Source organism: Leptonychotes weddellii, chromosome 16 (assembly GCF_054177405.1).
Source record: "Leptonychotes weddellii isolate Sample4059 chromosome 16, ASM5417740v2, whole genome shotgun sequence".
NCBI lineage: Eukaryota > Metazoa > Chordata > Mammalia > Carnivora > Phocidae > Leptonychotes > Leptonychotes weddellii.
Genome location: NC_138384.1, coordinates 10,142,314 through 10,166,116, shown reverse-complemented (window position 1 = coordinate 10,166,116; position 23,803 = coordinate 10,142,314). Strand labels below are relative to the sequence as shown.

The 23,803-nt window shown below is 38.1% G+C and overlaps 1 protein-coding gene across 2 annotated transcripts in view; it reads left to right on the top strand.

The window, feature by feature from the left end:
- Positions 1-23,803, top strand: part of CNTNAP4 (contactin associated protein family member 4) — a 178,087-nt gene that overhangs the window by 62,133 nt on the left and 92,151 nt on the right. For both annotated transcript variants that reach the window (XM_081806346.1, XM_081806345.1), the window contains exons 3-6: positions 14,901-15,104; positions 15,658-15,842; positions 16,638-16,781; positions 20,206-20,467. In XM_081806346.1, the coding sequence (XP_081662472.1) occupies positions 14,901-15,104; positions 15,658-15,842; positions 16,638-16,781; positions 20,206-20,467 (795 nt within the window). The remainder of the gene's footprint in view (positions 1-14,900; positions 15,105-15,657; positions 15,843-16,637; positions 16,782-20,205; positions 20,468-23,803) is intronic.

Below are 23,803 nucleotides of genomic sequence, written 5' to 3'. Positions count from 1 at the left end.
TCCCACCCCAAACTGCAATTCTGGAACACAGAACCTGGACAGTCAGTCTTATTTGTCTTTGGATCATAGAGATTAGCAGAGCCCATGCCACACAATGGATAATTAGCAAAACAAATTTCAAATGCTTCATATTTATAGTTACATTCTCTACTTAGAGCATCCACCTTGCAAAATATTTATTTGTCGTAGTATAAAAATAGCTAACAGTCCTTGAGCACTTACTCTCTGTCAGGTATAGTTTTTATAGGCATTCTAACTTAATCCTAAAAATCACCCATCTAATAGAGTCTTAGAAATATTAAGCAATTTTCTCTGTCATACGCACTTAATACACATTCAGTCTAGGATGTAAATTCAACCTCAGTTGAACAAGACTATTGACCCTGTTTTTCCAAAACTAAAGCACCACTCATGATGTCCCCATGGACGTGACTGCTGAGGAACAAGTTCCTTTGAGTTCTCTCTGCCATGCACTCCATGGTTACTCAGATCTCCCTCCACTTTCCTTGATCTGCAGCCCTATGGGACAGTTTTTTTCCTGTGACTTCAGTTGCTGTCTCTTGCACATTGTCCACGCAATTAATCAGCCTCCTCTTCTCACTGACTGGCCACTGAAGTAGCAGTACCGAGGGCCAACGAGATTTTAAATTCAAACATAAACACCCATGGGTAAAGGGTACGACAGGACTCTGTTGTATAATTTTGGATAAGAGAAAAACATATAAACAATGGAAAAGTATTCTCATAGATAACCTAAAATAACCTCAAGATGGGTTGGGTGTGAGTGCCTTAAGGGAGGGCCTTTGATCAAATGGACTTTAAATCTTGGGTTACACTTCTATTCTCCACCTTTTCATAAGTATCAGCCTTGCAGAATATGAATTTACTAAAGCATGGTTCTAGGTAACTATCATTTATTAAATAGTTAGTATGCATCAGATATTTTGTTTCTAGGCATTTTCTGATTTAGTCCTAACAACACAGTGAAGTAGGGGCATGAATATTACCATTTTATGCAGGAGTCAGAGCAGAGGAAAGGAATTGTCCGCTAAATGAGCCCTGTGGCTTGCTCTGGGCTGCCGGGTACAGAAATAGGTGGGACCATCAGCTCGCCTTGTCCTCAGAGGAAAGAGCTGCAGGTGCTCTCAGCCCAAGAACACAGTGGCAAGATTTTGTCTGCAACTCCCCTGAGTAGCCCAAATCCAAGATCAGCCCGGATTTTCTTGAGATATGCAAGGCCATTCTGCTACAACCCCTATAAAAAGGAGAAGTGGTATTGGGGAGTGGTCAGGGTCTCTCTCCTGGGTCATGGTCACAGGATACCTGTCCATGCTGGCAGTTAAGTGAGCCTCTCGTGAAGGCCTGGAGGACCGCGTGCACCTGCCGGCCTGTGCGTCCACGTTGCTTGCACCAAGCTAATGTGACTCTTTTTTGGGCTTTGCCTGAGCTACTCACTCAAGGGTGGTGTATCCCAGGCTGCTTCAAGTCTCCTGACATGGGGGAAAGTGAACCTTAGAGAAATCAAGAACTTTGTCCAGGATTACACAGACTGCCTGTGTTAGAGCTAAGATTTAAATTCGCATCCATTACTTTCTAAAGCCTGTGCTCTTGACAACTATATGAATCATACATGCATTCACCTTTTAAGTATTTATTTATTTATTTATTTATTTATTTATTTATTTATTTTAAAGATTTTATTTATTTATCTGAGAGAGAGAATGGGAGACAGAGAGCATGAGAGGGGAAGGGTCAGAGGGAGGAGCAGACTCCCTGCTGAGCAGGGAGCCCGATGCGGGACTCGATCCCGGGACTCCAGGATCATGACCTGAGCCGAAGGCAGTCGCTTAACCAGCTGAGCCACCCAGGTGCCCACCTTTTAAGTATTTATTGACACTTGCTGAAAGAGAACTCTATGAAGTATTGGGTATAGGGATAAATTTTAAATAATGTATATTTCTCAATAAATGGGAATTATTACTATATGTAATATTTTTTTGCATTCTAACCCTAGGTTTATTCAATACAGTCCTTTCATTCTACACAACAAAGCAAAATGCAGCATTATCTAAAATGCTACAAAGTTATAAAACTCAAAACAAAATTTATAGTACTTGTACAATAAAAGCCAAAAAAGCAATGTACATGTTGCCAGTGTAACCTGCAAGACCACCATGTATGACCCTACAGAGCTGGCTCTCAACTTGCTTATTAATTTCACTGAGAGAAGGGAGATGTGGGGTGTAGGGGTGTGCGCATGAGTACATGTAAAAACGGAACCATTTACAGCAACTAACATGGGGTGTTTGATCCCAGAGGTCAGAAGAGGCAATGTCATAAAAATTATACAAACTCAACATGAAATGTTGTAGCATGAGTGTAGGATGTGAGGAATGAAGTGATTGATGAGATTAGTATAAGAACATTTATAGCAAGAGGTTTGAAACTAAAATGCAGGTATTTTCACATGGGAGCCTGGGAGGCTAGTCCAAGTAGAAGGAGCATACCCTAGTCAAGCACAGAGACAGAGACGAGACTGCTCGGAGGGTCGGTTTGTATTTGAGAATGGTCATTCGGGCTGAAAGGAAGGGCATACACATTGGAGGCAGCAGCTCGGTTAGGAGGCTTCTGATCTCACGTGTGCAGTGGTAGTGGAACCTCAAACCAGGGGACCAGCAATCAGGAGAGGGGTTCTCTTGACTCAAATCTGACTCAAATGTACCGAGGATGTTGAATTAAGAGAGCCTAGTGATTGCATGGGAGGGTCCTTGAGTTACCAGATTGGAACAAGCATTTGGAAAGTGGTTCTGAGCTGGGAGGCCAGTGGAAAATGAATGAGCTCTGAAAGGGCACGGGGGAGATCATTAATTCCATTGTTGACTCCTTGAATGCAAGCCTGGGGAACACAGAAGGCTGGAACTCTAAATACTCTCAGTTGATGGTATATAATTGAAACCTATATGAATATCGTTGTTACTAAATCATGACTTTCCGCTTACTGCATTACTGTTAGGAATAAAAGTATAAAGTGCTGTGTTTGGACAACTACTCATGGTTTTGAAAAGGAGAGATGCATTTCTATCATAATTAAAGTGGGTCCTTTACGCTGTTTTTCAGGTAGCCTGCATTTTTATGCCACCCCCCCTCCCGGGGCCTCCTGCATGCGTTCACTGAAGTTATAGGTGCAAAGGCTCCTATGAATATTGCAGGGACACACATAATTTTATTACCCTCTGTCCGGGTGAGTTAGGGCAGTAACTTGTTATGAAGGAACATCAAGTGAATGGAAAATCCATATCAAAGAGCATGTTCTACTTTTATGTCGGAAAATTTGGAAGTTGTTTCCTGAGTAATGAGAGAAGGAGAAGCTCAATTTTATGGGTTCAAAGAGAAAGTATAAATTTCAGATGTCTTGGTCATAGCAGCCGTGAACATGTTTATAGAGCTAGACAAGAGATGTGGGTAAGGAAATAACTTGCGGAAGAAGGAAAAAGAAGAGAAAATATTTGATGGTAAAGAAATACTATTCTACAAAATGTCCCGAAGGGAAGTAACCAGTGGTAAACGAAGGCAGAGAAAGGGAACAAGACTGAATGGCAGTGACTGTGTCTGAGGTGTCCTGAGGGAGTGGCCGTGAAGCCACAGGAGATCATGGTCTTTAATTGTGGATGAATCATTGCGACAGTTGCCCTTGGTGTAGATGCCAAGTTCCTCTTCTCTTGTTCTTGTGTAAACATCCTCATTTTGCAACCTGTGCCCTGCCTTTCCTCATCCTCAACAGAGTAAGAGCCTCCAGCTGTCCAGCCATCCTGAACCATTTTCATTTCTTCAACATGCCGTGATTTCATGATTTTTCTAGACCTGGGATCTTTGTGTAGTGCCTGGGGCAGTCAGGACACGTGCAGTCTTCCTTCCTCTACTGAGAGAAGTCTTGCACTTGTCACCTTTCCTCGGCAGAGAAACCACTGCCTCTGACAACTTTGACACCTCACTTTTGGGTCAGAGGACACTTCCACCTGTTTCTGGAACAGCCGTTCCGCTCCTGGTGATCATACTAGGCACACATGATACTGTATGGTAGTCAGATGTTCCTTCTTTGGTAAGAGTCTTCTGGATAGGTGAATGAACAGAGGGGGGCAGGGTCGGTGAGCCTTGGGAGGGCTTTTCCCGCCAACCTGGCAGCATGTGCAGCCTGTGGAAGATCAGACGCAGAACACAGGGACAACTGAGAAGATCGGAAGAGAAGAGATCTATAGAAGCAGAGGAACTATATAGAATATAGAAACTATTGTGTTTATTTGCTTAAATCCAGACTGTTTAATAAGAGAAAGTTATGGATTCTATTTAACAAATGGAAGCAAGTCAACAATTACAAAGCTCATGTCAACTTAAAAAAATAAAAATATACATTTTATAATGTAAAAACTATTGAAAGCTGGAGCGACTTATATCAGTAGATTCCAGTTTGGAAAACATTATTAATAGGAAATGCAAGAAAGTAGCCTGAGACGTGCCAAGTGCTGACACTGAGAACTGAATCATTGTCTTCTGTCTCTTCTTACCACACGTCCAGTTAGGGGGAGAAATGAAAAGCAGTAAACTTTTTGGATTTACTCTAAAGAATAGTTAAAATTGAATTCAATGCATATTTATGAAGCCGCTCCCACATGTTAACTGCTAAATACTTGGTCAAGGTGAATTAAATACAGTCCCTGCACTCAGTAGCTGAGGAATCCTATTTTATGCCAAAGTTTAAAGAGAAGATAGATTCTGGTTGGCCTAAAATCAAGGAGGGTAAATCTTAATTCTTTGCAAAATTTATAGTCTTAAGATTCTAATCTTATGATAAGTGAGGTGGTAGTAAAATTAAAATAAGGTTAGCTATTATAATACCAGAAAAAAAGAAACTATGAAACATGCTGGGATTATGTCACAAGAACTCAGAGCCAACTGAGCAGGTTCTCACTGACCGAAAATGGAAATATGATAGCGTCAGGAAGAATAGTAACTGCAGTTTTGCAACATATTAAATATGTTTAAGTGAATGGGTTCATGACAGTACTAAAAAATGAAAATCTAATTGGTTACCTATGAGAGATATGAAGGAACCAGCTCATTATTTTGAAAATTAATAAATGAAAGGAAACATCAAGAATTTATCTTACTTTTCCTGTGTGATCTGTGCTTCAAGGTAACCAAATAGAAGATGAGGGAGAATTTCTCCTTAAAGGTATATTCCAGGTAATAAATAGGGAATAATAGAATTAGCATATTCCCACTTTGCAATCCTAGATAAATTAATAGACCAAGTCAATGATTTAAAAAGTTCCCAAAAAGATGATTTGCTTTTCAGTACCAGTCCTAGCAGGGTCGTTTTTATTGGGCTACCTTGCTGTAGATGTCATTGCTGGATACAAAATATACATTAAAAAAACCCCCCTTCCGGGCTCTGAAGTTCAAGTCAAAAACAGGATGGAAATTGACAAGATTTGATTCTTGAAAGAAGGAAAGCAAACTCTGGGAGATTCACCTTTAACTGACTTTTTTCCTAAAAACACATCCTAGTTTGCAGACGTCATAATGCTCAAGCAGAAAGTAGCCAGATTTTACTGGGCTGAGTAGGCAGAGTTCAGAGTTCAAGGTTGCCAGAGTGGCTAGAAATTGAGGGTGGAATCCTGAAAAGGAGGGGGTGAGAGAGAGGGAGGGTCTCGTCTCAACTCCCGCATAGAAATTCCCTCTCAGTCCTTGGCTGATTCGGGAACCACACATGCCCAAGATGAGCTACCAAGGAGCCCAGGCAAAAGCAGGATGGGAGAGGTCAGGTGCCAAAGACTTCAGCATCTACCTAGTGCCTGGAGGAACACCTTTGGAAAAAAATCAGTCTTGCCAATCTAGAGGGACTTGTTAAACATCTTGGGCTTTTAACTGAAAAGCCAAAGGGCATTGCTTTAGGAGTAAAGACCAATCTGAGGACCAGTTGTTATGTCCTAGGGTGAAGGACAAAACCAAAATAGACCCGTCCCAACAAAACCTGGAACCAAGCTTTCACAGGGTCAGGTGATCTGTGGACCTCTCTTGTCTCCTTCATGCCAACTCCACCCCACCCTCGCCAGTCTCCATCCTCCCACGTCTCCTCACCTTCTCCCAGGCTCATAACCCCCCTTCCCCATACCTCCTCCTTCCCTCCTGATCCTAGACATTTACGAAGGTGGGCATCTACTCAGATTAAGTTTCATTTCCTCAAAGATGTGGTCCCCAATCAACAGCCTAATTTAGATCTCCCTGTTCAAAACTGCTGTACAACTCTGCCCTTTTCCTTCATGCTCCATTTAGAGTTTGTAAATATATCTGTCCATGAGAGATGAGTTGCTGGATGTCTTTCTTTTCCTTCAGATTGGGGGAATCCATGAGGACAGAATGTGTTCACTGTTGCAACACCAGCTCCTACTGTAGGACTCGGCACAGTAAACGTTCAGTAACCATTTGCTAAGTGGACAAACTAAGAAAAACATCCAGTTAGCCATGATAAAAACTGAAAAATGAATAAATGTATAAAAGCCACAGATGTATTACACTCCTGCAGTAGCAGTTGATTAAAGAACTGTGAGATGACCATAGGAGATTTCGAATGTTATTATTAAAGTGATAATAATAGCATACAAAATATGTAATAAATGAGGCTTTTTGATACCTGCATTTGAAACCCACAGCTTTTTGTGAGGTATGAGAAATTGGAATTTTTCTCCATGTATTCCAAATAAGGAAATTGAGACTCAGCATTTAAGTGACTTCTGTGGCATTCATTACAAAAGTTACAAACAAATATTAGAAACAGAAATACAGCTTATGTCCTCCAATGACATACTCAAGTGTCCTTGATGTAGTAGACGTTACCCATTTCACACCTACTGAAAAGGTTAATTTAGACTGGTATTTAAGTGGCAGTGATCTTGTTTGTCCCTATAACCTCCTGGAGTGTTATCACTGATCTTAATTCACTCTGTTTAAAAACCATGATAGTAAAGTCACCTTCTGTCTGTGGTTAGATGCAGCGCTTGATCCTGTACCTTCTTCCTTTTTATTGTATTAATTTTGGTTGTTTTAAACTTAGGAGTCCCTTAAATCATTCTGTGTTCCTTGATACTACTATGCAAAAATAGTACAACCCATTTCCTGTTGATTTCTCAAGTGCTCTCTCCTCGCCATCTCCTCAAAACCCAGTTCAGTAATGCAGATCTCAAGTGCCAAGACATCATGCTGTTGCTTTCATATTTCACCATATAATGGCTTAACGGTGACTCAATCTGATTTATGTTTCTTAGAAGTCAAAATTGGATCTCTGTTTGTTTAGAAATTCATAGGTAGTAATTTTCAAATAAAGAAGCGGTGTGCTCAGTACTGCAGACTGACTTCTTGTTGAGCCCAGAAGAGTTTTGGTCCATTGTTCTTTCTCCACTTAGAGCACTTTTTTTCTCTATTTATATTTTTGGTGTGCTTCCTACGGAATGAATAAAAGGCTCGCGTGTCTTTTTCAGGAACTCTTTCATGACCTTTAATAAAGTCAGTTTTCTATTGTTCAGGTATTTGTTTTCTAGCTCATGCATTTTCTATTCCAGTTTGTCTCTTTTACGTTTCTTAGCCAACTGACCTCATCAGTGATGTAATGATTCACAGTTGCATTCACAGAACCAATTTCTCCCCAAAACACCTTTCAGGGACAAGCCACTCCCACCTCCACAGTTTTCTGCAAGTATCACCTACAGTGTAGATAAACATGTTTGTTTTCCATGGTACAATTCAATGTGCAATGAGGTTGTTCATTTTCAGGGAAAAGCCTTCTTTAACCTTCTTGTCCTTGTCAGATCATCGTCATGCTGTCATCTGCTCAGGGTCACTCAGGAAACTGTTTTCCTGGGTGTGGCTCTCAGAGCTCCTAACTTGGTGGTTATCAGGCAGACCCCAGGATGTTCAGTGCTTATGGAAACACCGAAAGATTCTCGTCAGTTGATTCTAACATGGCTGACCACGGAGCTCAGTTTAAGAAAGCAAACTGTTGTATGGGTTTTTCTTAGTCATCCACTTACGGAGAGGGGAGGGCATCGCTTTTTCAGATAGCAACCTCACATTTTGCAGTCTCAAACTTCTGGAGCAGGGGTAGGATGTGGGTGGGAAGGATACCAAGTCAAGTGGAAGATACTACAGTGAGGAATGTGTTTATGTGAAATATGCAGAGGTGGAAGACAGCTTGCTGCTCGCAGAGGTACATCTGCAATTTAGTTGACATCCTTCTCTGAGGCTGAGTGGATCAACTCCTCCTGCACCTGTTAGAAGTCATTCGGACCCAGCCCCCATGCAGAAAGCAAAGCTCCAAGCCCTGGCATGAAAAATCACATCTCGGGGATGTGCGTCTTTCCCATTAGAATGAAAGCTCCTTGACAAAAAAGTGTTCTTTGTATTTATGCATTGCCGTGTCTTCCACTGTTCACAGGGAGCTCGCCATAAATATGTGCTTAGAGAAAGGAGCACAGAATGCACATTTCAGCAATGCCACTTCTGACACAACTCCCTGAAAGAAATTTGAATATTTTGTATCAGAAAACTCTTCATTCCATGGGAGATTGTATTTCTGAATCATGCAAAGAAAGCAGTCTCTACCTCTTTCCTGGGGTCAGAGGGAGAACTGATATGAGCGTAGGGCTTACAGGCTTTGTGAGTCTCTTCTTTCCTTGATGCCTGCTGTAAAGGAGAAGGTTTGAGATGGAGGTATTCAGTGAGGAGGATTCAGGTCACCGACAGTCGCCATGGTGAGTCAGCTCAGACATTACCTACAGACAGAGAAAAAACCACAGAACCCACCGATGGCTCAGAATCATTCTTGCTGCATAACCTGGCCGTGACATTGATAATTGAGCACTTCTTGTGCTCTTCAGAAATTCATTATTTTTTAAAGAGTTTACTTTTTAAAACAAATACACCAAATGTATTTATTAAACTATTTTTGCTGTGCCTCTTTCCCTGCCCAATGTTGTAGCAGTAAATAATAGCATTAGCATTAGTAGTAGTTAATGTTTATTGAGTTGTAGTTATGTGCCAGCAAGGCTTCCAAAAATTATGCAGATATACATTCCTACAACAATCCTGTGAAGAATATACTAATATTATTCCCATGTTGCAGAGAGGAAGTGGGCAAAGGGTTAACTACCTTGTGTCATAGAGGGAGCAGTGCCCTGTCACCTGTAACTATGTTACCTTATATGACGTAGGCACTTACAGGTGTGATTAAATTAAGGCTCCTGAGTTAGGGAGAGTAGCCTGGATTATCCCGGTGGGCCCAGTGTAATCACAAGGGTCTTTATAAGAGGGAGGTGAGAGGATCAGTCTGAGAAGGAGAGCAGAAACAAGGTGGGGGAGTTGCGGATGCTATGCTACTAGTCTCGTATGTGAAGAAAGGAGTCATGAACCAAGGAATGTGGATGGCCTCTAGAAGGTAGGAAAGGGGAAGAAAGGGATTATCTTTCAGAGACTTCAGAAGGAAAGCAGCTCCTGTCAGCACCTTGATTTTAGAATTCCAAAACTAGAAGATAATAAATTTGTGTTGTTTCACCTGAGCAAGTTTGTGGTCATTTGTTACATCAATAATAGGAAATTCATACACTTGCCCAAGGTAGAGTGAAGATGCAAACCCACACAGACTAGTTGGCTTAACTCCTAGGCTACACTGTAATAAAAAACTATTAAAAATGGTTCCAAAGGGTCACCTGAGTGGCTCAGTCAGTTGAGCGTCTGCCTTCAGCTCAGGTCATGATCCTAGGGTCTTGATATCGAGCCCCGTGTCAGGCTCCCTGCTCAGCGGGGAGTCTGCTTCTCCCTCTGCCCCTACCCCTGCTCATGCTGTCTCTCTCTCAAATAAAAAATAAAATCTTTAAAAAAATGGTTCAGAAGGGGACTAGCTGGAGGGGGATAAATGTGTCAGAACAATTTGCGACTTGTGACTAGAAAATTAGAGTTTATATCCTCCCTATGGTGAACAGGGTATGACAGGGCCACATTATTAATATCTACAGTAATTTAGTCATTAAAAAAAAAAGACTGATGGGGCGCCTGGGTGGCTCAGTCGTTAAGCGTCTGCCTTCGGCTCAGGTCATGATCCCAGGGTCCTGGGATCGAGCCCCACATCAGGCTCCCTGCTCAGTGGGAAGCCCGTTTCTCCCTCTCCCGCTCCCCCTGCTTGTGTTCCCTCTCTCACTGTGTCTGTCTCTGTCAAATAGATAAATAAAATCTTAAAAAAAAAAAAAGACTGATGAATCACAGACCTGTACCCCTGAAACAAATAATACATTGTATGTTAATAATAAAAAAAATAAAAAAAATATAACCTCAGTTATAAGCCTACTAATGAACAGATTTACCATTAGTACATAATTCTTTCAGTCAAGTAACATGTCTCTTCCTACATCTTTGGACTATAGGTCTTTTACTGTTACAAATTTTGTTAACTTCTGAATTTTCTGATACCTCTACTTTTCCTATTTATACATTTCACCTGTGTACAAAAGATTCTTCTTCTGAAAGTGACAAAAGATGGGCATAAGTGTGATTCTGTTATTTGAAACAAGAATATTACTTTGGATGCTTCTTTTAGTATTTCTAAACAAATAAATATTGAGTTAAATTGCTTTCCTTAATGGCCTACTCTCATCAAATCTTTCATAAGTTAGTTTCAATGTAAAGAAATACTGTTATGAATCATCTGAACTTTTCTTTTGTGAGAATGTATTTGCATTGGTAGTGTCCTTTGTGGAATAGTGAAAATAAATTTGCCTTGAATGTTACTGGTGATGGCTGATACTTTCCCAGGGACACCTGGGTGGCTCATTCGGTTAAGCATCTGCCTTTGGCTCAGGACATGATCCCAGGGTTCTGGGATCGAGCCCTGCTTTGGGCTCTCTGCTCAACCGGGAGCCTGCTTCTCCCTCTCCCTTGCCTGCTGCTCTGCCTACGTGTGATCTCTCTCTCTCTCTCCCTGTCAAATAAATAAATAGAATCTTTAAAAAAAAATGTTGCTTCCCCAGTCAATGATGTGAAGCCCAAGTTGTACTTTTTAAGTTAGTAATGTTGAAAGTAGTTAAAAAAAAAAGAAGAAGAAGAAGAAGAAGATAGCAGGAAGGGAAGAATGAAGGGGCAGAAATCAGAGGGGGAGACGAACCATGAGAGACTATGGACTCTGAGAAACAAACTGAGGGTCCTAGAGGGGAGGGGGTTTGGGGGAGGGGTTAGCCTGGTGATGGGAATTAGAGAGGGCACGTTCTGCATGGAGCACTGAGTGTTATACGCAAACAATGAATCATGGAACACTACATCAAAAACTAATGATGTAATGTATGGTGATTAACATAATATAATAAAAAAATGTTGAAAAAGAAAGTAGAATTTTCAAAAGCAAAAAAACATGACTTAAATTCAAATACAGAATAAACACATATGAAAGATGTATTTGATTAATTAAAAAAGGAGTCAAAAGAATGGTAAAGCTAGTTGGAAGAAGATTCAAGAGACTGAGTGTAGATAGGAATCCAAGAAAGAATGTTGGATTACTTTTACTAAGTTGGGTACGTAAATAGTTAATGTCCAACAGGGCAATAAAACCATAACTGTAGAGCCATTTGTATTTCTACTGGGAAAAGAAATCTACAAATTAACATGTAACTTAACAAAGTCTATCCTAATCTGTAATAAGTAGTAAAATCAGACATTTATTAATTCACCTAGAATTAAATAATCTTTAGGTGAGTCTGTGAAGAAATGGTCCTATATGACATTGAAAGAATGTGAAGTTATTCCTCTGGATTATATCTAGTTTTTCCAATTTTTCTTAACAGTGGGTAAGACAATTTTCAAGAGAAACTACAAACCTCTCCTCCCACCAGCATCCTTGGAGAGCTAGATTCTGATAATGAATTCAAATTCATTTTCTCTCTGTTTACCTCTCTCTCTCTGTCTGTCTCTCTCAAGACTTCTTTTATATAATTCCAGATTTTTATATCATTAACTGTATGTGCCACAACACAGTGTTTTGTGATTATTGTTGAAAATTGTATGCTTTTTATATATCAGATCTGTTGTGTAGATAGCTTTTTATAACAGTGACTTATATTAGACTCATTATAAGTGAGTCTTTTATTTAAAGTAATACTGTTAGGAATCATCCTGAATTTTTTTTTAAAGATTTTATTTATTTATTTATTTGAGAGAGAGAGAGAGCACATGAGAAGGGGGAGGGTCAGAGGGAGAGGCAGACTCCCCGCTGAGCAGGGAGCCCGATGCGGGACTCGATCCTGGGACTCCAGGATCGTGACCTGAGCCGAAGGCAGTCGCTTAACCAACTGAGCCACCCAGGCGCCCCTGAATTTTTTTTTAATGAAAATTCTTGTACATATGTTGTACGTATATAAGTTAAAGTTTTCCTATGCTGACATTGTACTCACATTCTGAATTATATAGCTTTTTTCTCTGAAGCTATTGTTCACACACATGTGAAATCTGTTTATTCTTCTCCTAATTAAACTACTTTCTCACTTTCAGACCCATTTTCAAGGCAAGCCCTGCTCACTCTTCTTCCTCTTCTGAGAGTTGAATTACTGACTCTCACCATATTTCTCAGCAACCCTCAGAACTTCCTTTCCTGACAGTGAAGGAGAGAAAGTGTTGGGAGAATGCTGAGGTTTTGGAGAATTAAATGTCCTCAGAGTAATTCTAAAAGTTTATGGGGACACATATAGGACTTGAAGACCATGGGGAGTAGGAAGGTCAGTGGTGAGGTTTCCCCAACTACCTTAACTAAAGAGACCTAGTCTTCTGTTAGGCTTGATCAGTCCGTCATGGTTGTTCACTGGTTAAGCCATGTCCCATCTTCATGGAATGTCAGCTCTATGAGGGCAGGGGCCATGCTGGTGTTGATCACTCTCTTAATCTCAGCATCCATCCCAGGGTCTCAAAAACAATGTGCTAAATACATACTTATTGAACGAATGTCTCACATTACTGAAGTATTATCTATGGAGTAAGGAGATAATAGGTAAGAGTGAAAGAAAGTGGCAAGTGGCTTCAGTTTAAGAGAGGGGGCAGTACACCATTGTTTCAAGCATCAGTCGTTCACTATCCTGTTTTTACTGATGGAAATATTGTAGGCACAAAAGCTTTGGGTGCCATGAAGGATGAATATGACCATTATAATATGATATAATAGCGAAGAAGAGAAAAAAAGAGTAGGCTGAAGTCACACAGGTTGAACCTTTACTGGAAAAAAAATTGTCTTGGTAGCTAATCCCCAAAATAGACTTTATCTAAAATAAAATCATTATTATGATGGTTGCCTTTAAGCAATACATTAACTCAAGAGATAACTGCATGGCTCCAAATGTGTCAGCATTTAAAGTCTGTCTTATTGGAATTTTTCTTAATTTATTGTAATCTAATAATCATAGAACACATTATTTGTATATGACACAGTTATGTTTTTACCGTGCACATTCATTCAGCTATATAACAAGGAATAATTGTTCAGTTAACATTATTCTTTCTACAGAATGCAATGTTTATTCATGTGCATTTGGTGAATGAATTCTTTATAAGCACATTAACAAGATGTGGAAATATCAAACCTCTGAATTTTCAAAGGATAACTGCATAAAATAGTTGAAAAAAATTTCAGGGGGTGGTGAGTTATAAATGGTTCACATTAAATATGATGGATAATCTGAATGAAATGTATACTTGTGCATACAAGTAGCTGTAATAATTTTGTCAAATGAAACAAAATGAGTAAACTTTAATGTCATTTCATTGACTGGGAAGAGTTAGCTAACCAGTTGAAAAATAGCTTCATTGGGTTTCCCTAACCTTGTCATTTATTACATAAATGTACACTCAAGGTAATTGCCTTAAAAAAAATCTTTGACTTACGAAATGTAGAAAACACTGCTAGGCTTTCTGAGGATTATCAGTTCTATTTTGTGTCTGTTGTTCAGGGTGCAACTGATTTTGACAGATGAGCTGTTATGTTACTGGTATAACATGACATCTTTTTTTCAGATGAACTGAATAAAAGTGATCTTGACAATGAGTAGATAAGACACTGTCAGAAAGCTGAAAAAACATGTCAATGTCACAGTTTTGACACAAATGCAGCAGAACAGCCCTTATAATATCATTGAGTGAATGACTTTCCAAAGATGTCCTCTAGAAGACAGAATACAGCATTGCTCTTAAGTACTATTACTTAGCCACAAAAATCATAAAACGAAACACAAAGTTCAGCTTAATATATACTTGAGGTGGCATTTGATGAGTCTGATGTATGTGTGTGTATTTGTATGTAGATCTCTTATCTACAGCACGTATGAGAGAATTTTGAGACATCAAAACTATTTTTTCAGGAGCCAAAAAGCATTTAACTTCAACACTTCAGGAACATCATTAAAAATACTGATTGTGAAATAAGCAAAGTGATTTTATGGGTATTGATCATAATCCTTTTCCTGATTTTCTTTTGTTTATTCAATGAAAAGAATAGCTTTCAATAATATGAGAAAATTAGGAATACAATTTAAGATGTATTTCTAGATCACGATTTTGTAAATAGGTTAGTAAAGACGAAAATGGAGTCAATCCCAGGCATCAAGAGAGAATTAGACATTGGAACTTTTATTTTCCTTTATGACTGGCTTGGAACTGAACTGTGCATGTGTGTGTTTATGCACAATGCACAATGCTTTATATATATCATATGTATATGATATATATATATATATACATACATACATACACACACACGCATTTAAAATGCTTTAATAAAAAGCATATGCATCCTTTAGAATGACTTTCAATGTCTTTGTCTCTAGGATCAGAGGTGGTTGATCTTGATGGAAAAAGTTCCCTTCTCTACAGATTTGATCAAAACTCCCTGAGCCCAGTAAAGGATATTATTTCTTTGAAATTTAAAACTATGCAGAGTGATGGAATTCTGCTCCACCGGGAAGGGCAAAATGGAGATCACATCACACTGGAATTAAGAAGAGGAAGACTCTTTTTACTTATTAATTCAGGTAAAATTATTTGGTGAAGTACTTGAAAATCTGGCCATTTGGATATCACTTCAGTCACTTTATATTTTTATGGCTTCTCTTTTAATAGTTAAGGTGCCTTATTTCCATATTCAAGGGCTTATATGGACACCAATATTGCACTTTCATGTACAGATGGTTCATATTTTGCAAATTGTACAAGACCCTCATTTGATATTTTTTACAAAGTGCCAGGAGAACTACATAGCTGTTTTCAAACATCATGAAGAAAGTCATTGAAAATATTGAGGTAGTAAAAATAATGAGGTTGTAGCAAAGATAAAATTTACATTGCAAATGAGCATGTGATGGGAACTACTAATAAAAAGAATTAACAGTGGAAGAAATTACAACAAGGTTGAGAGGATATTATATTCAAACTTCAGGTAGATCCATACTAGTGTTTTGGATGGAATGCAAGGAAGGAGATTGCAATTATTATGAGTTATGAGAGATGCTGGTCCACAAGGGGGAAATTTTTTTTTTTTTTTTTTGACTGGGAATAATGGTGCCGTTATTTTTTTTCTCTTCTCAGGTGAAGCCAAACTGCCCTCCACTCACACGCTCATCAATCTCACCCTGGGCAGCCTGCTGGACGATCAGCACTGGCACTCCGTGCTCATCCAGCGCGTGGGCAAACAAGTCAACTTTACAGTGGATGAGCACAGGCACCGTTTCCACGCCCAGGGAGAATTCAGTTACCTGGACCTTGATTATGAGGTGTGACCGTTACGTTTCAATTAATACGGATTTTTATGATGTGTATGTTGCGTAGCCATGCAAAAGAAAATATATTGTAGGGAGCACCCCTCGCCTCTTTCAGAATAATTCCGAGTCCCGGCGAAGTGTTTCCCAAGGTGACCTAACTCACAATGGCAGATTTGGGCAGATACTACTGATGCTTCATCTTTCTGACAATATGTTAACCTACTCTTACAGAGAGAGATTTTCTTTATTACCTGAAATGTATAGTCACAGATTATCACATAGGAAATGTCCAGGAGATTGTATTACCAGAAGTGGATATAGAATGTGTTGCGTGGTTTTTTTTTTTTGTGCTGTAGGGCATCCTTGAGCAGTGTAGATTTATGGAGAGGTTGTAGTAATGAATAGATTATCAATTGATTCAAATGCACAAATAACCAATATGTGCTGGAAATGTAGATAAAACATAATGCCATTATAACCAGTTATGTTATTAAACAGAGGCTTACCATGGATATAGAGCTGCATTTTTCTTCATCAACCAATAAACATCAAATCCAGATGTGATTAGTAACTTGTAAGAATAATCAAGCTCTCGTGCAAATGAAAACTGAATGCATGTAAATTTGTTTTCAAATCTGCATTTTAATTTTTAAAAATATCCATATGAAATTAGCAATATGGCAGTGTAGAGTGATGAAAAATTGATTTATCTGTGATGATTAAAGCTATAGCGGCTAATTATAATTATTTAAGCAGATTATCAGAAAATCACTAAACAATATTATTGATGCCATTTTTCTTTCTAAGATCAGCTTTGGAGGGATTCCAGCACCTGGAAAATCAGTGTCATTCCCCCGTAAGAATTTTCATGGGTGTCTAGAAAACCTTTATTATAATGGAGTAGATGTCATTGATCTGGCCAAGCGACAAAAACCAGAGATCATCACTATGGTAAGAGAATCTTCATGTAAATGAATGAGTGAAACTATGTTACTTTTCCACGCAAAAAAACCTTCTCCAGTTTGGATTCCCACATGATACGATGTTTTAGAAATTACTCTTTTAAAAATTTTCTCTGCTAGGCAATATGCATGGAAAGGATTAATCCTATCTAAAGGAATTATAATGCACAGTGCATGATTATTTTATTTTTATATAAAGTAAAGCATTTTTCTTTTACAGTTGATAATTTAATTCTGTGATGTTATTACTCCAGGGGGCTAATTTCTTTGCTGTGTAACTTCCTTAATAAGATATTCCCTGACAAACTCCCTAAATAAGCATGCCAAGTTCCTAGAATCAGATAACATCCATGTATATTAGAGAGGCATTTGAAAACTGTATTTTGCCATGGTCATTCATAACAAATAAGAGAAACGAATAGGCTGTTACAACACTGCATCTGCCAGTCTGTTCCAATACCAGTGTTGGTCAGCCTGCATTATATTCTAATTCTGTGGAAATGCAACAGATTTTAAATATGACTGTACTGGTCAGGGTTCAGTCAGGGAAGCAGCACCACTATGAGTCTTATGAACAAGGGATCTATTTTAGGACTTGGATCTTAACAGAGGACCTGGAATGTGGAGGCCAGCTGTCAGGAAGAAGAGATAGAGCATAGTGGAGGAGAGCCAGGACAAACTGGAACAAACCAGCTCCTCTGTGATCATCCTTCAAAACGCTTTGGAAGAAAATGGCTGGCATTTCACTTTTGACTCAAATATCACAGAAGCTCCGTTTTGGGCTCACTTTTCACCAGAACCAGCCATGGAAGGGGGTTCTGGGAAACATGGTTTCCAGTTTAACCAGCTTCATGATAGATAAGCAGACACACAGATCCATTTCAATACATTTCTTTAATTGTTCAAAATTCAGGATATATCTGTTTAAGCTCGTGCTATGTCAGCCAATTCCAAAGCGTATCATGGGAAGATTTGTTGTTTACAAAAGATTTTATTCCTGATTCTCTGTGTGAATTGGTAGTATTTGTAGGAGTATACCATCCAGAAAGATTTTTAGTTATTTTTTTTTATAAAAGGGAAGATGATTTAAAAGGAAAAAAAAAACCCAAAAAACTGTAGATAGATGTGTTTCATGGGCAAACGAGTTTCCAGAAACCGCTCATGCAGCTAACACCCACTTTTCAATGGCAAGAGGATTTGCTGCTTGCAAGGTAGCAGGCAGCCGTCCAAATGAAGCATCAGACCAAACTGCAGCTGGTAAAATGTTTCCAGTTTTACGAGGTTTGTTAGTTTCTAATTGCCTTTACATTTTGGGTCAGTGTAGTTTATTTTCCCACTTTTGTTATTTCATTCACTGGGACAAGATATTTGTCCACAATGAAAGCTAATTCACTTTTAACAGAATCACAGTATAACCAAATATTTTTGTTTAACCAAGACCAAATGGTTTAATTCCAAAATGTATCCTTCTAAAAGTCAATTTCACTGACTTTTCAAATCTGTATTTGGAAAACATGTTAAAGATTACTTTCAGGAAAAATAAATATGTTTTATATTAATTTCTGAAGCCTGTTAAGGAATGTGCTTAATTATTTCTAAATAATTTAGACCTTAAAGTTTTTTGAAATCCTTAACTATCTATTTTACTCTAGTAGGAGAATAATTTATATATCTATAGTATTTTAATGAAAATTTATGCAATTCTAAGGTATCTTGAAGATCTTATAATAGATTTTATAATAAATAAATTTTATAATAAACCATTAGATGAGAAATAATACATGTTAATCTGATGATACAAGCATAATGATAAGAAATGATAAGAAAAAGCCAAAAATGTTTTAAAATAAATGTTTTAAAAATAAAGGAAGGTTGGGGCACCTGGCTGGCTCATTCAGTAGATCATGCGACTCTTGATCTTAAGGTTTTGAGTTCAAGCCCCACATTGGGTGTAGAGATTACTTAAAAATAAAATCTTTTAAAAAAATAAAGGAATGTGAGTAGTACATTATACATTGTAGTGTCCAATGTAAAACATAAAAGGAAAAATGTGGGCGCCTGGGTGGCTCAGTCAGTTAAGCATCTGACTCTTGGTTTCACATCAGGTCATGATCTCAGGGTCCTGGGATCGAGCCCCGCGTCGGGCTCCCTGCTCAGCAGGGAGTCTGCTTCTCTCCCTCTCCCTCTGCTGCTCCCCCAGCTTGTGCTCACTTTCTCTCTCTCTCTCCACAATAAATAAATAAATATTAAAAAAAAAAAAAGGAAAAATGTGCTAAGGATATAAACAGACCATTCTGAGGAAAGCTAGTCCAAAAGAGCCACGAACTCATGAAAAATGCTCAGATTCACTGTTGGTCAGGTAAATGCAAGATAAATAAAAATGATATATAACATTGGCATTTTGTCATTGAACTTGTGCAGATTTAAAAGATCCTATAATACCTATTCCTGCCAAGGATGTGGGGACAAGGATATCCTTATATATTACCAGTAGAAATGTGGAGTATTTTAACTTCTTTTTGGAAAAGAAGCTGGAAATATTTATTAAAACATATAGGTATATATAGTTTTGCACTTAGAACCCTCTTCTGTAGAACTGAAAATACACATAGGAGCGTGCAGAGTTATTTATTATAGCGTTTCTGGGAGAGGTAAAACCTGGAAACAAGCACATTAACAGGAAAACAATTGAGTAAAAGTTGGACTATTCACATAATAGAGTATTATGCAATCAACAAAAAGAAGGAATTAGGCTTATGCCAGGCTCAAAGTGATTTCTGTAAGGTATTTTTTAGTTCTAAAACATAGCTCCTATTTTTGTAAAATAAATAATGCCTAGTGTGTAGGTATATTGTCAACATATATCTAAGTATGTGCTTATGTACATATAGCTGAACATAAAACTGAAACTATATATATATATTATATATATAAATAAGAGTTCCAATGGGAAAAGAGAAAAATATGAAAAAAAATACAGAAGGATAAACAGTAGCTCATTAATATTGGGTATGTTATGGGGTGGATTAGAACCAAAGGCATCAAAGGATGCAGGAGAAAAGGATTTCACCCAGAGCCCAGGGAGTGGAAAGCCAAGAAAAGACAAAAACAAAGAATTCGCTTAAATAAATTTTTATTGACTTCAATGGCATTGAGTTAGATGCCCTTTATAGAAGTTGAGAGCTGGGGGAAAACAGATTTCACCAAGAACCTAGGGAAAGATTTTACTATCACAAGATTTGAAGAGCCTTTAAGATATATGGCAAGGATTTGATTTTTCATGTTGATAGCAATTTGTTGTTGTTTTAAACCAAGGATAATAGATCGAAAAACGGCCTTTGTGAATACTTCCATTTCTATTACTAAAATGATGTGAGCCATTCTTAAAGCTTTTTCTTTTGCTTTCTTCTCAGGGAAATGTGTCGTTTTCCTGTTCACAATCACAGTCTGTGCCTGTGACTTTTCTCAGCCCTAGGAGTTACTTAGCCCTGCCAGGCTTTTCCGGGGAGGACGAGCTTTTGGCCACGTTTCAATTTCGAACCTGGAACAAGGCAGGACTTCTGCTATTCAGCGAACTTCAGCTGGTTTCAGGGAGTCTCCTCCTCTTTCTTAATGATGGAAAACTTAAGCTGAATCTCTTCCAGCCAGGAAAATTACCCAGTGACATCACAGCAGGTAATAAGTGTGTTCCTGCAGGCAAAGCATATGGGTTTGAAAGATTTCATTATCTCTCAGTCCCTTTTCCGTAAAATTTTATGCATAACCAAAAAATTAGTATTTGCTTAATAAATGAATACTTGAGTTAATAAGATTTTATCAGTGTTCTGCCTTACAGGACCTTGATTCCAATTTCCTTTTAAATATGGCTTCGACACTAGCAGTTCTTATTAACCAAATGATAGTTATGAGGGAATAGAAATGTCCTTTCATGACCTTCTTGCCCACTCCAGATAAGTGACCATATTCTGAGGAAATGTGTTTTGGGGAAAAATGCGAAAGACTTTGAAATGGATCCAAAAGTTTACTGCGCATCTTCAGGGGAAGACTAGGCTCTGTCTAACACAGCCATTAGCCTTATCTGGTCCATGAGAGAAAAGGAGAGGTGTTTCTTGGATCTGTATCTCTATTTCTATATTCGTGTGTGATGTAAAACTGAAACGATTAGTCAAAATATCTTCACTTGCTGATGTATTTTGTACAGAGTTGGATATATTTGGGGAGGATGAAAAGATTCATGCCAAGTTCTTCATTTGGGCACCAAATGGGATTCTCTCCACTTCTAGGCAATACGGTATCATAATGATTTGAAGTACTATAATTAAGGAGACTATATGAGTATCTAGAAAATTAATGTCTAATTTAGGTCAGTGCTTTGGGTGAAGGATATTTTTGTCTCTTCATTAAAATTATATAGTTCTTGACAAGGGATCTCCATCACATTTTCACATATGTGGAATAACACCCGAGCCAAGCAACTAGAGGTCACATTGGGGTAAATGGCTACATCAGTTTAATAAATGATCTTTAAAAAAAATTAAAGATGCTGTTGTACTACTCCTCTATATTAACTATCACCAAATTAATAGAATATGACTGAGAGAGGAAAAATCAGTTAGATCACAGTCAGAAACTAAATACAGGAAGAACAAGTATACAGATGGATGCACAAATGCATAGTCTTTATGTATCTTTTTTGTTGTTCAATATATCACTGCAGCTTAAATGTGGGAGCCGAAAGTTCAATATTAATTATAATTTTTAATAGCCACTATGTTGTGACTTTTTAATGTAATGCTCAAAATGTGGTAGATTTGCAGGTTTGACAAAAGGAAATAAATTAATCAGTGCCATATGAATAATTAACAGGCTCCCTAAAATGAGGGCCTAAAAATGTAAGCTTGTCATTAATGTGTCATTTACTGTGATTTATTTGACATCCTAAGGAGTGGTTATATTCATAGCCTTCTTTCAACATCTTAAAGAAACTGCTTCAGTATGTTACTATAGTGAGCCCCATGAAGCTAGTCCATTTCTAAACACATTACAGGCATGAATATTTATTAAATTACTAGGCAGAAGTCTATGTAGAATACTCCGAATGATTTAAAAATCTCTAAATTAATGTTTAAATTTGTATGTAATGTAATCCATTATAGCATCAGAGGACTCAGTATGATTGTTTCCATAGCTAATAACAAGGAACCTTGACTATGGATGAATGCCAAGATAGGAAAAATCATTATACTTCAGATTATGCAAGTAGGCCTTGACTTACCAACTCCCCCACTCCCATTTTTCCAGTTTCTTGAAAAATATTAATTTTGGCCAGTTTCAGTGAGGCAAGCACCTTTTGCACTTGAAAATGGAGTACATAAATGGTAGTTGGGTGAGTGGTTCATTGGTTTTCTCATGGGGAAGGCTTTCACATGTACAGTGTTCAAGAATTAAGTCCTTTGTCAGAATGTATTATAATGACTCTTTAAAGGGAATCAGGTACTTATTCATGGATTTGTATCATATTATGTTAAAGCTTTCCATCCTGTAAGGGTGGCTCAGTTTTTCTTAGCTACTGAAGATGTAAATTACTAATCTTGTATGTTTTAAAGAATCAAAATTTTTATGTCTTTTGCAGTAGAATAACAATTAAATTGTGTTGAGAAAGAACCGAATTATTCAAATCTTTGAATTAGCAGGATAAATTTTTAATGTGCTATACAGTTTGGCAAATTGTCACTTGAAATTCTTTGAAAATACTGTCAGCCTGTATCATTTTTGAAATATTAAAGATACTAGTCTAAATTATAAAAGGTATTGCAGTATTACAAAACCCCTCATGACACAAAATATTTCCAGTCTTTGTCGCTTTTATAGATGTCAAAGCAACAATTGTTCAGATGGCATCAAGGACCCAATGAACAGTGTGGTTATATTTTCTTATTTAAAGCAAACTCATTATTGTAGAATTTGAAATTTCTGCTATGATTTAGTGTTTTTGCTGCTGCTTTTGCCTGAAGGTGAAAATCAGGCCTATAAAGCAGCTTCTTGCCGTCATGAGCAGGCCCTGGTGATGCAGGCGTGCAGAGTAAGAGATGTTTCTGACATTTTTAATTTACTAGACCTTCATGATTCTTGTGGCCCTACCAGAGGAGCAGCCCTCTTGATTTGCCTAACCCAGAAGAAGCCTTGTTTTATTCCACCTTCTTCCCTTTCATTTTTAAAATATTCCTACTTTCAGATTGTAAACCTGTCACTCCCCAAAACTCCCTCTTTTTCCTAAAGTGATTGGCACCAGTGATCTCCATATTTTCATCTTGACAAGCGCTGTCTGATGGCCTGGAACTTTACTTCTGGTTAGTGAATATAGTTAATGGATATAGGAATTTCTGACACTGTTTCAGAGTTCTTAAAGATATTTAAAAATGGGAAAAACCCTTCAGTTGCTCCTTGAGCAATAGCCTATGTATAAGCACCTTTTGCACCTTTGCAAAGAACCTACCCCATACAGCAGGCTTTTTTTCTTTCTACATCTTATCTCATGGATGCCTATTATAGTCTTATGAGAAGAGTGATGGTGGCTAAACTGTCACAGTTTCTTTGTAGCAACTTAGGGTTGGTACCAGAAGATTGTATACGAGGAGCAGATGTAAATCATTTTCCTCCTTCTGTATTTTGTGTGTTTATGTGGTTGGACCTGAGAAGGTGAGAAAAAGAGAGAGAGGGAGAGACAGAGATAGAGAAAGAGAGAGAAAGAAGGAGGAGGAGGGCAAGAGGATGGGAGAAGAGAAGAGAGGGAGAGGGAGAGAGTTCTGGTAAACAGTTAACTGTTCTCCCCTACTACCTATAATTCCAAACACTTCTATTTATTTTTCTATTCTTTCATAATTCCATTTAGAGTTGTCAGTGCTTTCCATCCAAAGTCCACAATGAACATACCTGTAATCAAACAAGTTGTGGGTTTATTGCTTATTGCAGCAAGTATGACACACACCCTGGGGAGCCATGGGCGTGTCT